This window comes from Osmia lignaria, chromosome 13 (genome assembly GCF_051020975.1).
Source record: "Osmia lignaria lignaria isolate PbOS001 chromosome 13, iyOsmLign1, whole genome shotgun sequence".
In the NCBI taxonomy this organism is placed as follows: domain Eukaryota; kingdom Metazoa; phylum Arthropoda; class Insecta; order Hymenoptera; family Megachilidae; genus Osmia; species Osmia lignaria.
The window spans coordinates 191577-208015 of record NC_135044.1 but is presented as its reverse complement, the minus strand read 5'-3'; the positions used below and the strand labels follow the sequence as shown (position 1 = coordinate 208015).

At 31.4% G+C, this 16439-nt stretch overlaps 1 protein-coding gene across 4 annotated transcripts; it reads right to left on the bottom strand.

Annotated features, from left to right (window-relative positions):
- Positions 1-1341: 1341 nt before the first annotated feature.
- On the bottom strand, positions 1342-16327 carry LOC117610174 (intermembrane lipid transfer protein VPS13A). Of its 4 annotated transcripts, XM_034337236.2 has the most exons (51): positions 16000-16327; positions 15807-15914; positions 15620-15746; positions 15400-15547; positions 15117-15328; positions 14859-15033; positions 14300-14793; positions 13994-14215; positions 13808-13920; positions 13521-13729; positions 13287-13453; positions 13081-13198; positions 12713-13009; positions 12449-12578; positions 12137-12367; positions 11920-12059; positions 11750-11847; positions 11484-11683; positions 11225-11404; positions 10955-11144; positions 10709-10878; positions 10251-10634; positions 10003-10169; positions 9657-9918; positions 9475-9541; positions 9026-9363; positions 8803-8947; positions 8449-8741; positions 8211-8379; positions 7952-8143; positions 7638-7879; positions 7304-7568; positions 7071-7225; positions 6793-6995; positions 6375-6711; positions 6082-6294; positions 5528-6004; positions 5190-5459; positions 4732-5121; positions 4489-4668; positions 4290-4424; positions 3854-4171; positions 3584-3777; positions 3326-3512; positions 3117-3254; positions 2939-3050; positions 2723-2846; positions 2587-2653; positions 2372-2517; positions 2173-2299; positions 1342-2106 (listed from the first exon to the last, which is right to left on the bottom strand). In XM_034337236.2, exons 1-51 carry the CDS (start codon positions 16138-16140, stop codon positions 1966-1968), a joined length of 10308 nt encoding a protein of 3435 aa, XP_034193127.2. In that variant the 5' UTR covers positions 16141-16327; the 3' UTR covers positions 1342-1965. The 4 variants fall into 4 exon arrangements, with proteins under 4 accessions (XP_034193127.2, XP_034193125.2, XP_076547609.1 ...); XM_034337234.2 differs by having other exon boundaries at positions 11750-12059; XM_076691494.1 differs by having other exon boundaries at positions 7638-8143.
- Between the last annotated feature and the right edge of the window lie 112 nt (positions 16328-16439).

Sequence of the window (16439 nt, the reverse complement as noted above, 5' to 3'; positions counted from 1 at the left end):
GCTGGCTGGGTGGCTGGGTGGCTAGGTGGCCGGGTTGTTGCTGGTTGCTGGTTGCTGGTATATATGCGGTCTGTATGCAAATCAGAGAGAACGAATAAACACAAAGAGCATGAAAGTAGTAAGAACGATAGAAAAGAATAAATCACTGGAAGAAAACAATTGACCTTTTGCCGAAAGGTACATAGTACGAATGATGCGTGGACGAATGCTAAACAAAAATAAATAAATAGAAAGTTATAAAGATACAGATGAAGTTACAAATTTATAGATTCGTTTCAAAGTGTGAGTATGCGATAGATAAACGCGAGAACCGGACAGAATAGAAAAAGAAAAAGAAAAAGAAAAAGAAAGAATGCCTGCATTTGGTGTATGCACCTTCTGTCCGCGTGTATCAAAATTTACCCGTATTGTATAGTGGAAGCAAGAAGGGATGAATGACTCGGTTGTGTGCACGAAGGATGGGGGTTCTGGTAGAATACGGGCTGGGGAATAGTGTCTGTCAAATAAAGAAAATAGTTGTACATACATACGTACATCCATACACGCATATATAAATAAATATATATATATATATGTATGTATGTATGAGAGGAGCTTACAAGATCGAGAGCGAAATAAACACTCATCTACAAGTACGATCACCACTTAAGTAAAACTATAAAGAATATTTCATGAGCTTTGATGGATTTTGTTTTATTTTTATTTTATTTTTTTATTTCTAATTTTTTTTTTTCTTTTCAATTTTTTAGGTAGAGGAAATTTATAAAATAATAGCGATAACTGTATAGTTTATTGTTTTCGGATTATTACAGATACTTATAAATGTAATTAAAAGCCATTGTGATCAAATTTAAATGCGTAACTTGGATTATTTAATCAAGAGGAATAACATTAGTGGTTAATAATGATAACTTCAAAAAAATATGAAAAACTTATGACAAAGGGGAGAAGAGAGAAAATAGAGGGATGGAGAGAAAGGAAAAAATGGTTTTGCGAATGTAAGAAATGGAGGATTAAAAAAAAAATGAAATTTTTAATCTAACAATAAGCTCTCGATCGTGCCATTAAGCAATTCCAATGGAATATATTTATTACTTATGAAACTATAATTTTCAAAATGTATATGTTATTGTAAAAAACAAAAACTAATAAGTACTATTCCCCCTATTGTCAGCTTTTGCACATATTTCGACAGTTCTTACATATACATTTATCTAATGTAATAGAGTGAAAGACAAAAAAAAAAAACAGAAAGAGAGGAAGACCACTCTAATTTATAATGTTTGATGAAATGAAGATATTTATATCTACTTCGCCATCGCACACCTTCCATGCGGATACTTCCTTTTTCATTTGGTAGAAGTGGATTTCACAAAAATGAACGGTGTTTCAATTCTCATCAAGGTAGCCTATGTAAAAAATCAATCAGATTTGACTTTATTTAAGAAGGAATAATTAGGTGGAGAAGATGAAGGCAAATGGAACAAAGAAAAAGAAAAAAAAAAAAACAAATAATAACACGAGGTAAATAAGTTAAAACAGAACACTTTCCCTGATCCCAGCTTCTCCCTGACCCCAAAATATCCTACTCTATAGATATCTAAATACGTGTAGTTCTTAAATTATTTACTTTAGTTCGAGTGGAGATGCCTGTAAGTGTAATTTACTAAGACTTTTTGTAAATAAATTATGAAATAAACTAGACGTACTTTATCCAAATGGCTATTGTATGTAGATGTCTATCTCTCTTTGAAACTTGACGGTAAGCTGGAAGAAATCCAAACTTTGAGAGAATCGATAAAAATTGAAAATATAAAAGCTATGCTTGTAGGGGATGATATTACTTTTAGATATAGATTTTCAATATAAACAAATAAATAATGCGTTTGTCAGAGAATTTATTGTGCCTGAGTAATTTAAATATACAATAATTGGTTTTTTTTTGTTTTATAGTTCGGATTCCAGTTATACAACTTGCTTTGAACAAATACTGTTCTCCATGTTCAAGATCATGGCTATATTTATTTTCTGGCACAGCCACTCCAGAATGTCTGCTGCATCGCTTTCCAAGTACCAATCCATTATGGGTGACAAAGTACCGTCGTTCTATGGGTAAGATTAATCCATTATTTTTCAATTCTCTTTTAACTATATCAAATGATATCATCTTACCTTATTCACATGGAAAATAAGCTTGTTATTAACCACCGTAGGTGGTGATAGTAATTGATGGGTATCTAAGGTCCACTTTACATTCAGAGATCCCCATGTACATCCTTTCTCAATGAAATACAGTCGCCTAAATTCAATACCAGTTTAATCCCATTTATTGAATTAAAAAAAGTCACTGAAATAACTTTTTTCTACTTACTGCAACGAAACTAGAGCTATATGTTTACCATCGTCAGAAAGAGCAGTATGTGCCCAATATATTTCTGTATCGATTCCAGGATTCTTGTTTACCATACTTAAGAGATGCATTCCTTTAGCTTTATGCATTGAAAATACTTCAACTCCCTAGGAGAAAGTTTCAAATTTAGTTTACAGATAGAGAAGACTGTCTTCTTTACTGTCTTCTTTGTTTACCTTATACGGATTCACGTAGCGTGCTAGGCGGATCCGAGATATAAACTTATGACCTATTTCTTGTGCCCTGAAATAACGAATATACTCAAATGTATGCATATTAAAATTAATCATAGCATCATTTTAATATGTGTACCTTTTTATAATATCTGCTATTACTTTTGAGTAAGCCTTTAAAGAGGAACTTTCATTGTTAAAAAATATTGACGTTTTCTTTCCCAAAGTTTTGAACAAGTACTTTAATTCTTCTTGATGAATACCTAAAAGGTTTTGATAACCGATTAAAAATCATTGTCTCTAAAAAGGAAGAAAGGAAATAAAGGAAATATAGGAAAATAAATATTATACTTACTACTTCTAAATGCAGCCACTATACTGAATGTTTCTAATTCTAGTTCTGTAGAAAATGAGCTATATAGCGAGAAAGGAGGTATATCTTTGTTTTGAAAACATGGCTCTTTTGCCTAAAAATAAAAGTTTCATTATTATTCGTTATAGAATCAGGCGATTGGAATTTTTTTAAAACATACTTTCGATTGCATTACACGTGGTTCGATGTCGAAATTAAAGATTGAAGTTTGCGTAGTAGTGTCTGGTGTATTGTACCCTAGCTGGCATGTTATTTCTTGACTCAATTTCTCTGCTATTTCATCTCCGCACAAAATCAGCTGCAAAAATATTCGTTCTACGTGTTGTACAATGTATGAAATGTAAAAAATTATCGGTAAATGTTACTTACCATATTAGATTCATAAAAGTTGTCTCCTGGCGATTTAAAGTTATAACCACATTGATTTCCTAAGACGGTAGTCGAACGTATTAAAACATGAAATTGCTGCATAATCTGTGTCATATAAGATCGTGATAAATCTAATACAAGTTCTTCATTTTCAACGGTGATGAAATTTTGTTGATAGCAAGGAAGTCTAACGTGAAAAAAATACAATGTTAATACCATGCAATTACAAATACAGATGGATCAAATATTTTGCATTACCGTAGTTCAGTATATTTCTCAAATCCTCCCTTTTCAGAATATTCAAAAATAAATCTAACGACATTCTTATAATCTGCTATATCGCTAATATTATAAATATTAGGTCTTTCTGTATCGGCTAACAATGTTAAACGTATCATGATCGGAGAAATATATATATGTTCTATTATATTTTTTCTCTTAACAGTTGTACCCTGAAACATGTTATTGTTCATTTTCATCTATGTCAAAATATACATATATGGTGTACGAAGGATAAAATATACGTACGTTACTTTTGCTGAAAGGTAAAACATGAATATTTGAAACATCCTTTCTTAATTTCACGGCGATAGAATATTTAGTTTCCGGTTTTTTTGGTATCAAATTGATCAGAGAAAGTAGTAAGCCTTCTTGTAGATTTAAATTAAATTCTCTAATTATAAGGCAAACACCCTTGTAAACATCATAATTTAACTTTCTCTGTTTCAAATATGCAAATTCTACGCAATGCTTCAATCTATGACTTCCTGCATAATTGATGATACTTTTTTGCAAATTAGAATATAAAATCACTGGAAAGGTAGTATTACGAACTTGATCATCCACCTGAAATAATTATTATTTTATTAAATTGAAAGAAGAATCATCCTTTGATAGAGTGGTCGCTGGGATGATTATCCCAGAATGCTCGTCAAGTAACCGAACACCTTGTATATTAATGTACCTGTATTTTATGTATGTAACCCTGCAAATGGGTCAATGACATAGATTTCCTGCAGTGTAACCAAATTCCTGGAGAATAGGTTCTTCTTAGTTTTCCAAAGAACGGTTTAGTCATATGCATTTTTACAAGATCAACCTGAAAAATTTCTTTCATATTTTATTTCTTCTCTATTTTAATTGGAATTTTAGGAAAAACTTACATCAATAAAATTCTCTAACTGTGCTTTTTTACAAGAATGTACATATTTGCATTCTAGCCATGCACTCAATTCTAACGATAAACTCTTCCATTTTCTGTCAAAATAAAGCTCCCAATGAGCTGCTGAATCTGTTATGTTTCCATATATTAATTCCTTCAGAATTTCATTAGATTTTGTTACCTGTAAAAATATGAAACACACAGTGAAGAAATGTTATTCGCGTTTCTTTTTGCATATACTTACAATACTGATGCCAATACCAGCAAAGGATAGAAATATTTCCTTTTTACTAGCTTCTGGATCAATGATACTTTTTGCTTTTAAGAATAGCGTTTCGTGTTGAGTAAATAGTAATACTCGTTGGTTCACTTCCATGTAACTCACCCAATAAACAATTGTTTTATCTGTCGATGATTTATCATTATCATCGTCATCGTTATCGTCATTGTTGTCGTCGTCGTCATCGTCGTCGTCGTTATCGTCACAATTATTATTCTCCCTATTAATACTCTCAGGTTTCGATTCCAGCCACATTAATTTATTATTAACTGGTTTAACCGTACATGCATTAAACGATCCACCGCTACATTTTTCCACAATCACAAGTGGTATAAGTTCTTGTCCGTATCCATCCTTTAACACAGATAAATATAATATAAAATATACGTTTCAATTCAATATAGTACACGATACGGACATACCTTTTCAAATTTTGCATTGTATCCAGGTTTTTTATTGTTATATACATTCCAAATGAGTTCCCTAGTCTTAGTAGGATCATCCCATGTGTACAGGAGACTTTGAAATGGATTTATCAAAGCTACCTGTCCTAAATTACATTGACTAATTTTCAAAAATAAATTGTCACAAAAATTGTCTATTCTTATGGGTATATCACCAGTCACATATTTTTGAAATGTTACATAATACGGAGAAGTGATGCCACCTTTGATTTGTACGGTGATTGCTGACTAAAAATTTCCTTCCATATAATATCGAGTAACATTTAAAATTTTGTTTACAATGAATCATTACTTACACCATTGTCCATTCTCAATACAGTCTTTCCTACGCGTGTAACGTTGAAATGCTGAGACACCAATTGACTATTTCTCCATTTTATTTTCATCTTCATTGATTCTGTAACCGGCCAAAATGGCATAATTTGTCCGGGTAAAAGATCGTTCCATAAATCCGCTTGATCGTTTTCTTCCATAAATCTCAAGTTTCTTTTTGTTTTGTTGCTAATGTAAAAATAAGGAAGAAACGTTATAATTTTTGTGAAATTAGGAGATAAACGAGAACTTTCAATCTCTGTTAAGATTCTGTATTTTCTTCCTCGTTCTGTATCTTTGCATACAATTAAAGACATTGAGGTAATTCCTTCTAGTCCAAATGGCAAAGACCATTCGGATTGATGGGCTCTTAATCTAACCATGCTTTTCTTATTGTTCTTTTGAGAAAATATCATCAATTCTTCTTCTGGTATCTCGTTAATTATATGAGTATAACATTCCTAATAAAAATATTACATACCATTCAGTTGTTGATAAATATTAAAAGTATACATTGTGATGAAATAAAAATAATCACCTGAATGAACAAAGGTAATCCAGACTTGTTTATCATCCAGTATTGTGACTGAATAACAACGTGCCAACTTTTAACTTTACACAGTTCTATACACAATAAAAAAGATTTTGCCGAATCAACCTCGCTATCTGCATTCATCGCAACAAATTTTCTTTCTAAATTCGTGTTCAGTTTAACCATTCCGGTCCAATAAATACCCAAATAATTTTGAATCTGTAACAAAAGTGACGAGTAGCTTAATTTAATTTTTTCAGTTTGGCAGATACATGTATTATGTATCGATAGATACGTACCTTAAAAACAAATTGGATATCGGTATTACAATTTAAAGAATGCATGTTTATTCTTTCTCCTGGCTCAATTTTTACTTCATAATTAATAGCAGGTATATGAACGTCTATAACAAATGGTAGCTGATTGTTCAAAATAAGGGGAGAATGAATGCTTATCAAGTAACTTGGTACTTGGCAGCTCGGTCTTGTAATTAACGAGACTTCGTTACAAGAGACTTTAACACAAAATACAGAATTACTTTCATCAGCTTTTGTTTTACAACATATGTCTTTAATAACATTCATTGTTGCGCTTTGTTCTTTCCAGTAAATCCCTTCTTCGCTGACCTGATACTTTCTAATAATAATATAAATAAATAAGAATAAAATTATTTTTGCAACGTCAAGTTTCAGTTGAACCGATTTTCTTTCTACTTACTCTAAATAAGCAGGCAATATATGTATAGGAAAGTGATAAGCTATGTATAAGGGAACACTGTAAGTAGAATCAGGTTCAATTATTGTCATTCTAATGTTGTCGTCAAAGGGATTTGTAGGTTCACCGATACACGTTAGCCCCAATTTATCTAGTAATGATTTTTTATAGTAAAGACCCAATGCATATGATGTTTCGTTTCGAAACTGAAATAAATATATGTTCGAGTAGTAAATTTTAATCGAGTCCATGTAGGCAAATAAAGAAACGAAATATTTTACCTGTAAGGGAGATCGTACAGTAATTGTACGATGCAAATAATTGTTTATCGTAGCTTCTATAACTAAATGATAGCGAACTTCGTGTCTGATAGGTCGAAGTGGAATCAGATTGCAACCTTGTCTTTTTGGACAATATACTAATACATCGTCAAATCCTAAGAATATTACAAAACTGATAAAAAAATATTTCTGTTTTAATTTTTTATGTACTTATAGACTTGTATGAAAAATACCTTTAAAAATGACATGTAACACTTCTCCGGTGATTGTCTTGTATATATCAATGGTGGAGTCATCCTGAAATATTTCTTCCATTGGCATTGAATAATTTTCTGAATTTACGTCTGGATCAGCAAAATCAATTTCATTATCACCCCACTGGGGGCTAGCAACACGTGATTGAGTTTCCACTTCTGGACTGCTTGGAACACTTGCTGGTGAATTAATATCATGGTAATCTTGACTGACGATGACACGGGTTACGCTTTTCTTATCTTCCTACAATGACAAAATTGAGAATAGAAAAATACACAATGAAAATACTATATTATTAAAAAATATACCAACTTCTTCTGAAACAAGAAGTTCTAGTCGACTTTCATGACCGATATGGTTTTGAAGATTTAATTTTCTCATAGGAGCAGGTATTATCGGTATTCCACTAGCAGCTTGTTGAAATGCATTTACAATAATATCCATTACGGCAATTAAATTCGAAGTAATCACAATATTCAGTTTATCCTCTGTTGATACAGTAATGTAAACCGCCACATCGTTTGATTTAATTGATTCACGACCAACGGGTCCAACTGTGGTTAAACATTTATTTCGAATGAAATTAAAATAATTGAATTTTTTTTTAAATTGTAGTAAATCCTTACAGGAGTCTACGTTACATTCCGGTGTTAACTCTAATCCCTCGTCTTCGTTTGTGCTGGAATTCTCGCTATCGCTATCTTCCTCTTCGCTACTGTTACTGTTAAACAAGTAATTGGAAGTTTTTACTAATTTTTTCTGACCTTCATCGTCATCCGTGTCAGAGTCTTCTTCGTACGTTGAATATAGATCTGTCTCTAAAATAATAATTATATTTCTTAATTTTTATTATTAATTGATCGAACGTTAAATTTGACAGCATACCGTTTGATTTTGGTACTGTTAAATGATCTGGGCTTATAAAAACCATATCTGTAACATCCTGATCGGTACTCTTAGCGCTTCTCTTTTTAACTTTCAACGCGTCTTGCTTTATATGCTGATGCGAATCAGTCCAGTTTGAATTTATCATAAAAGCTTCGCCATGACGGATCTAGATATACGATATAGAAAATCAAATCAATTTCAGATAAGAGATTAACGAATGACAAGAAACACGTACTTTTATCATTAATTCCCATGGTCTACAGGTTGTATCGTCTTCTGAACAAAAATCAATTAAGGGTTCCCAACTTTTATAATCCACGTTATAACAGAGTGCATGAAGCTTTATACTAGATTCAAAATTAAAATCGTTAAACCAATCGTTAATAGAAGCTGTAACTATGCTGTGCATTTGTATAACAGGAAGTCTTTCTGTCAGATATTCAATTTCCAGTAATAAACAAATTACTAATGGCTTTAGATTAATCGTTACCACTCTATCGTTGCATTCGTCATTTAAATGTGAATCATCTGCAAAATTATGAATTAGAAAAATTCGAGTTGAAAAAATCTTATTGATGTGACCACTTACCATCGTTCAGTTTCTTATACGGAACATTGGAAATTTTTACAGGTGTCCATAGATTAATGTGCGCATTAGAATAATCATGATTGAAAGATTTATCTTCCAATCTCAAGTTAACGCTATTCATTAAATTTGTGGCTTCGCTCAGTATCTGTAAACAGTGTATGTTATTATTTTAAAAATATTTATCTAAAAACTTCTTTCTCGACCGGGAAGCCAGAATATTTACATTGATAAATGCATGTATTATTTCTGCAGAGAGATGAACATTAATTTTGTTCACAGTGACAGTATAATCGACGTTAAATTCGGGTGGTTCTTCTTTTCGACAAATTTCTATATCGCAAGGACACAGTAACCAGTACGGAGTATAACGGGAATAATTTCCTTGTCTCCTTGATTTGGCTCGTATGTCAGTAAGTGTACATACAATGGATGATGAACAACTGTGTCTGCTACTTTCAATAGATATTTCAGCTTGCAATAGAATTACATGCGCGTTGGTTGCTTTCAAATCTCCAAAAATTAAAATCTCGGGTTTATGTATCCTCACAGATATCGAAGCATCTAGATTTAAAAACAATGAAAAAAAAAAAAAAAAAAAAAAAAAAAAAAAGAGATAAGTACATACATACAATAATGCACAAAACATTTTCTGTAGTAAATACATATAAATACCTGGTTCTTCTTTAAAATATTGTGCGTATTTTAATTTCTTTCTTTCTGCAGTGATATTATCCCTGCTCTTGATTCAAAATAAATAAATATATATAAATGTCGAAAAACAATTTCGACGACAATACGTACTTTAATGAGACGAATAGGATAATTTATCCTTCTAGACAAATGTAATTACTTACTATCGTTGAATTGTTATTCTCGTATCCGTGATTGACAATTCCTTTGTCAATCTGATCTGCTGGAAAGGAATCCATTATGTATCGAGTAAGATGCATCACGAATGGAACAGACAAATTCACTCTAAATTCTTGAATAAGTGCATCAAAACATTTTTCACCCTGTGGCCCACAAGTAAACGTAATATCAACAATCGGTGACATAGAAATACATATGTAGGATTCAGGTTGCACTCCGATTAATCTTGCTGGTGATTGAATTATTCTTCAATGAAAATAAAAAAATATTAATTGCTGGATATTATTATTTCAGAGTAAAGAGTAGACTTTGCTTATACAGAATACAAACTTTCTTATAATTTGTGATTCCTTTCGGGTATCTTGTAAAACACAACTCTGAAGAGAGAATTTCATCTTTAGACTTTTGTCGCTATAAAATCCGTACGTATTGATTATTTCTCCGAACGTTAATCTGCATAAACCATGATTCAGATCACGAACCGGTGAACTCAGTACCTGGAATTGCACACTCATAATCAGAAAGGCTCGTTAAAAATCTTTCACAGACATTATTGACAAGAAAATTTGTTCCTGTACCTCTTCTGAATCTAAAAATAAATTCAATTGCAATCCTTCTAATGTTAGTTTCATATTAACTTCGCACACTGTATTTTCATTGTGCGTAAGAAAATCTTCTAATTTCTTCACCATCACATCTTCTACCTCGGCTTTCTTCAACTGATCTTCCATTGTAGACTGTACTTGATTTTCATATGCATTTTTAAATAGTATAATTTTCGAAATGTTATCTTTCCACACTAATATACTAGACTTTAGGTCTCTTTGGCTTAGATTAATGTTTACAAAATCCATAGAACCTTGTAAATTGAATAGACCATACGTTTGAAACTCCATTGCGCTACGATACTCTGCTTTTCTTTTAATATCAAAATGAATATGAACAGGCTCAACGATCGGTTCCTATGAAATAAAAATTAATTTAAACACTTGTATCGTTCAATATCTGCAATCGTTGAGAATATAAAATTTTTTACTTGAATTTCCAAGTCTTGATTCAGCGTCATAATTGCTCTGGATATAGTTACATTGTTCAGCTTTACTAAAATGTTATCAATTATTAACTGATTTGTATCGTTGCCGGCTACCTTAATACTTTGATTGAACTGATCGTTTCTTTTGAAAAAATTTTCGACCGATAATACACCTGAAAATACAAAGTTGAATATACGAATGAAATTGAAAATTTTAGCGAATTATAAATATTCTTGGACAATCGCAACCTGTATTTAATACTAGAAGAGTTGGCACATCTTTTTGTTGAGGTAAAAGAAATATAGGGCCTTGAATGTCGATGAAAACATGTAACTTCGTTGCGGTTCTTTTAAATTCCTCGATACCGCTCATAAGTTTATCGGTTAAGTAATTTTTTATGCTCAAGCAATATGTGGAAGTAAATGGTGTTAAAAAATACTGTAAAAAAAATTGGATGATATAACAGTAGCAATAGCAATGTGCATAACGTTAATGTAACGTACAGATTAAATGTTTACCTTTAAATCGTGCAATACTTTATAAATAAGTACACAACTGATTCTCCCGATAGAAAACTTAAATGTTCCATCCGACATCACATCATCTCCATTCGTATCGATATCGGAACATTTATACAGTTTTGGCATGTGTCTCACATATTTTAAATCAAGAACTTTATCCTCCTCCGTTATCAGTAACTAGACAAGAAATGCATCAAGTTACAAATATCATTCAGTTTATATTCTGTACGTAATTTTCATAAGATTGAAAACTTACTTTTGAATAAAGTGTATCTTCGGTCATATCTTCAACAGATAAATGTGTAAGATGTGCACGTAAAACCATTCTTTCATTAGCATTGTAAATGCAATCATTTTCTAGTCCCAGGATCTGTATTTCCATTAAATCCAAATCTCTGTCACAAAATCTAATGACGAGGGCGTTAAGCCTTGCAGAATAATTCAATTTAATAGCACCTAAAAAGAAAGAAAAATCGTTAACGAAGAAATTTGACATTCGATAATTTTGTATCTACATAATACCTGGAGGAATAGGTGGATCATTTTCCTTTACTTTCCATTGTACGATACTCTGGCATAAGTTTTTCAGAACATTGAAAAGATTATTGTTTTCAAAAATGCTGGAGAGATATTTTTCATTATTTTCTACAAATAGTTTCTCACCGAGATGTAACAAATCAGACAGTACGTACCCGAATAAACTATACCAATGGTCTCTTATTTTTAGTAGCGCAGGTCTGTGAAGATTTATATTGACGTTAAGTATGTTTATAACAAGAGATCGTTCGATACTTTTGAAGTGAGACTTAAAATCAGGACAATTTGATTTGACCTAGGGAAAGAAAGAAAGTAGATATGTTTAGAAAAATGAAATACAGAAAGAAAAATTCTGATTCTTCTACAAAGTACCTTACGAAATGATACTACAAGAACTTCATAAGGTTCTTCGGTAGATATTAATTCTAAATATGATCCAGTTACTCCTGCATTTGTTTTGTCTACCAACAAAACAGATCCTACACCAAACTGGATAGCAGATCCATATTGCATTATTGCAGTTTCAAGATATAATGCATGTAATCTAAGATGTAAATAAGGCTCTTCTCTTCCACAATTCATACTTGCCAAATGAATCGATAACTAAACCATTAAAATACTAATAAAATTTCATTTTGTAAGAGTTAAACAATATTACAAAATTTTGTTTTACATATACCATACCTCTCCAATAGCGAATCTTAACAAAAGATTGATATGATTACACGGAGATACACTGTCGTCGAATCCAGATAAACTGATAGTCTTTGATAGTAATTCCAAATCTTCTTCACTGACTTCAGAGGATACAATACTGTTACATAAAACGAATTTCTATCAAATATTATTTACTTACTTACGTACTTACATCAAGTTAAGTATTCTTCGCCTCGTTAAAATATTCCAAAAACATTTTACATATTAATATACTTAATCTTACTTCGTTACCTATCGAGTTTTTGTACGTTAGCTGTCCAAAATTCCTTAGTAACAGTTGTAAATTTGTTTTTGGATCTATCAATCGACGGCAGGCATATAGTGCCTTGCACATTTCTAAGTTGTTTTATCGATACGAAAAGTTTATTTAATCTGTTCTTTGGGACGTGTTGCGTTAAGTCCTCCTCACATTTCTTGACATTCTTCTGATACATCAACAACAAGAGATTTAAAAAGTGAACACTCTGTTGTATCTTGTTTTCCGATAAATTGAATTTAATACATGAAATAGAAACATTTACTTTAGTCCTGTAAAATAAGTAAAATAATTATAATAAATCCAATTTGATATTATCTTACACAATTAAAGTACACAATACCGTGGTAGCTGATGATATTCAGGTTTAACACTATACGAAATTGTTGTATTTGCTTGTATTTTCGGTACAAAATGATATTCGGAATCCTTCATCTTTCTGACTGACCTCCAATCATCCCCTATCGTGTAATAAAAAAGCATTGAAAAAAAAAAAAAAAAACAAAAAAATTCATTTAGCTGTATTTAAAAAGAAAGATAAAGACAAACCAGAGTGACAAAATAATATCTGTGCTCCTGAAAATACAATATGGATTCTATCATAAAGTAATTCCTCTAATTCCATAAGTGTGGCATCTTCAAGTTGTAAGTTTGTATTTTGAAGTTCATTAGACAGGTTCACATTGCCAAAATCAACCAGAAGAATGTTTCCATCTCTAAAATACTTTTCTCATTACTTACAAATTCAATGAAATTTAACAATTTATAAATATACCTATGTACCTTTGCATTGATCCATGTTCGGGAAACACAATATACGGTCCTTTAATATCTATTTTAAAACTGATCCGTAGCGTCTGAGATATTATATTTTCTACCAGAACCAAGAGATTCTTCTTCATGTAATTACACAACTCGTACACCCACAAAATAGTTGTTTGAACGTTTGTATCGCTAAGTTTGAAAAATCGAATAATTTCCATCATAGCATGCTGAAATTTAATAAAAATCTATTTATAGCTTATTTATATAAAGAACACTTGTTGATTTTTTAAGGATATTGCCATTACATGATAATAAGTCACTTCAATAGCTTCTAGGCTTATAGACACATCAAAAGTTGGATCTATATTTTCGCCATTTTTCTCAAAATCTATTGCCAAAAAATTTGTTGATACATTTCCTGTAAAAACGAATTATAATGTACTACATACCATAATTTCAGTTGCTTCATCTTCAAATATTTATTCTTATACCTGTTAAAACATTATCGACAGTAATTAAGGGCACTAGATCACCTTCCAGAGAGACACCTTCAATTACAAAACTCTCGGCCCGTGTAGATATTTTAAAAGCAGACAATGCAGGTCGTATCTCAATACTTGTTAAGAATTGTGTTATAGTTACAACAAGAATTTCTTTGTCATTTTTTAAAAGACTTAAACAAGAATTTGCTAATGTAAAATTCAACTTGTAATCTAAAATAAAATAGAAAAGTTTATTTTCATTCATTTCTTTTCTTCTGCTGTCGTTATATATTATTTAAGGATTTGAAATTATACCAATTGGTTGTAGCAGCTTTTCTATTTTGATTTGTTTTTCTGAACTGTTACTAATATCATCGGAAGATATCTTCGTTTCCTGCCCTTGAGTTGCCTCATTCTTTATTTCTATATTTTGTACTTCCTCTTGACTTAAAGATGTACTATTCTTCATACTATTTAGCGATAGACCACCGTTATTCACGCCTTGATGTTTTTCTTTAATCATTCTATTTTTCAATTCTTGTCTAGCATGTTCTCTAGCTATTACTATGTTAAACATTGTTAAAGAATCTTCGTATTTTTGCAAATCCAGCTTCAGTTCTGTATCATTTGGCTTAAGTAAACTCTGTAGACACGCTTCTTTGTACCTTCTGTAATTTTTTCTATGTTCAACAATTTTTTTCCAGGTATAAGGTTTCACGTTATAGTCCAAAATAGAATTGTAGGCATACTTCCACCAAGCTGATGGATTTTTCTTTATAATTTCATTAGGACGATATTTCATATATTGTCTATGGGTAATGATATGAAAATGTAAGAAAATTTGCATTTAATTTAAAACGATAAACATACATACTTTTTAATATTTGTACGTAGTAACGAGTCATAGAGATGACAGAAAGTAATATACTGCATTTCGGAAATTTGCATTGCAACATCGTGAAGAACAATATCAACCAACATACGAGATGTTTGCGTTTCATTTCCTTTGTATATGATTACTTTTATTTTTGCAGTAAAAGGTTTTAGAACTGTAAAATAATTCTTGTCAACTCGCTTCTTTACGTATACTAACAATAAATAAAAAAATAAATAAAAAAAATGATGAACTTACGGAATTGAAACTCTTTGTTTCTCATACCGAATGTTTGCAAGGCTTTATGCATTGTACTTTTCCATGCAAAAATAGCAGATATATCCCAGTCGCACCCGTTGTTTGTAAAAGCAGATTCTGTATTATTATCCATATATATGCTCAAAGATTCTGCTCTGACCAGTTGATAAATTGTGCTTAAATTGCTCGTACAAATGCCAGGTTTCCATTTGCTAAAATGGAATTTTAAATTTCATGAATATACGTAAGATGAAGGAAGAGATAAAGAAAATCAACTGGTTACCTATTCGTAGTCATTATAGATACGCTTTGAATACAAATACCACAAGCGCATAGAGATTCGTTTATCTCTTCTTCGTATCTAATATGTACATTATTTATAGTGATTTGAAAATTCTTTGTCACTGATTTCAACAAATTATCAAATAATTCTACAAAATAACTGCATATGTAAAAACCATTAAACACCAGAAGATACTAGAATACAGATTTGTTATGTTTACCTGTCGTATAGGTTTCATCTTCCTTTAAATCTTCCAAAATTTTTCTCTTCTCTGCCCTGATTAACTTTTTCTGTATTTCTGGATCATACGTACCGTATGTAGCAGGTACAGCTACTATGTATATATCCTTAAATACATAAATTTATATGATATATATGCAAATACCTGATCACAAATGATTTATTACCTCTAGACAAAGTACAATCGGTTGAGAAAATAGTCCAGCCCATGGTATTTTTAAAACAATCTTCCCTATAAGTCCTACTTCTACCTTGATCGGTAAACCAAGCTGATACTGTAACGCAAATGATACATTATTTTTATCGCTTTAATAATTATATTTACGTAAAACATTTTATATAAAAGAAAAGCTTACTTACCAAAGCTTCGGGTTTCAGTTTAAGATCGGTGAGACAAGTATCGCCAGAAAATATACCGACATTAAACTGTTCGGTGTCCAAGTCCTCAACATACTTCCCCAGAAGCCGATTCAAGAAGGCCGCTATGGCACCCTCGAACATTGTTTCGCGTATAACTGAATGTGTAACGTTGTTTACTTACCGCATTCGATGCAACACGGTTTTCTCTAGCATTGATACTTCTTCTCATAACCTTCCGAAATTTGTAAAATAAATTCCGTCATGCGCAAAACTACAGTATTTTATTGATCCGCTTTTCTCTCACTTTGGAATCTCATCGTGCCTGACCAGCACGGATAACGAGTTGTCTCCGTTTATTGGAAATCTACATACATCGCGCGCATCCTTTATCGGAATAAGCCATTTATTTATATATATATATAACTTAAAGTTTAAAGAAG

Bases quoted from the DNA above. Each gene is read 5' to 3' on its own strand.
- LOC117610174 (XM_034337234.2), bottom strand. From the start codon at position 16,140: ATGTTCGAGGGTGCCATAGCGGCCTTCTTGAATCGGCTTCTGGGGAAG. The intron at 6,295-6,374 runs GTACGTATCTAT...CTTTTGTTACAG, and splicing joins ATATCCAATTTGTTTTTAAG to ATTCAAAATTATTTGGGTAT. The intron at 3,778-3,853 runs GTACGTATATTT...AACATGTTTCAG, and splicing joins TACCTTTCAGCAAAAGTAAC to GGTACAACTGTTAAGAGAAA.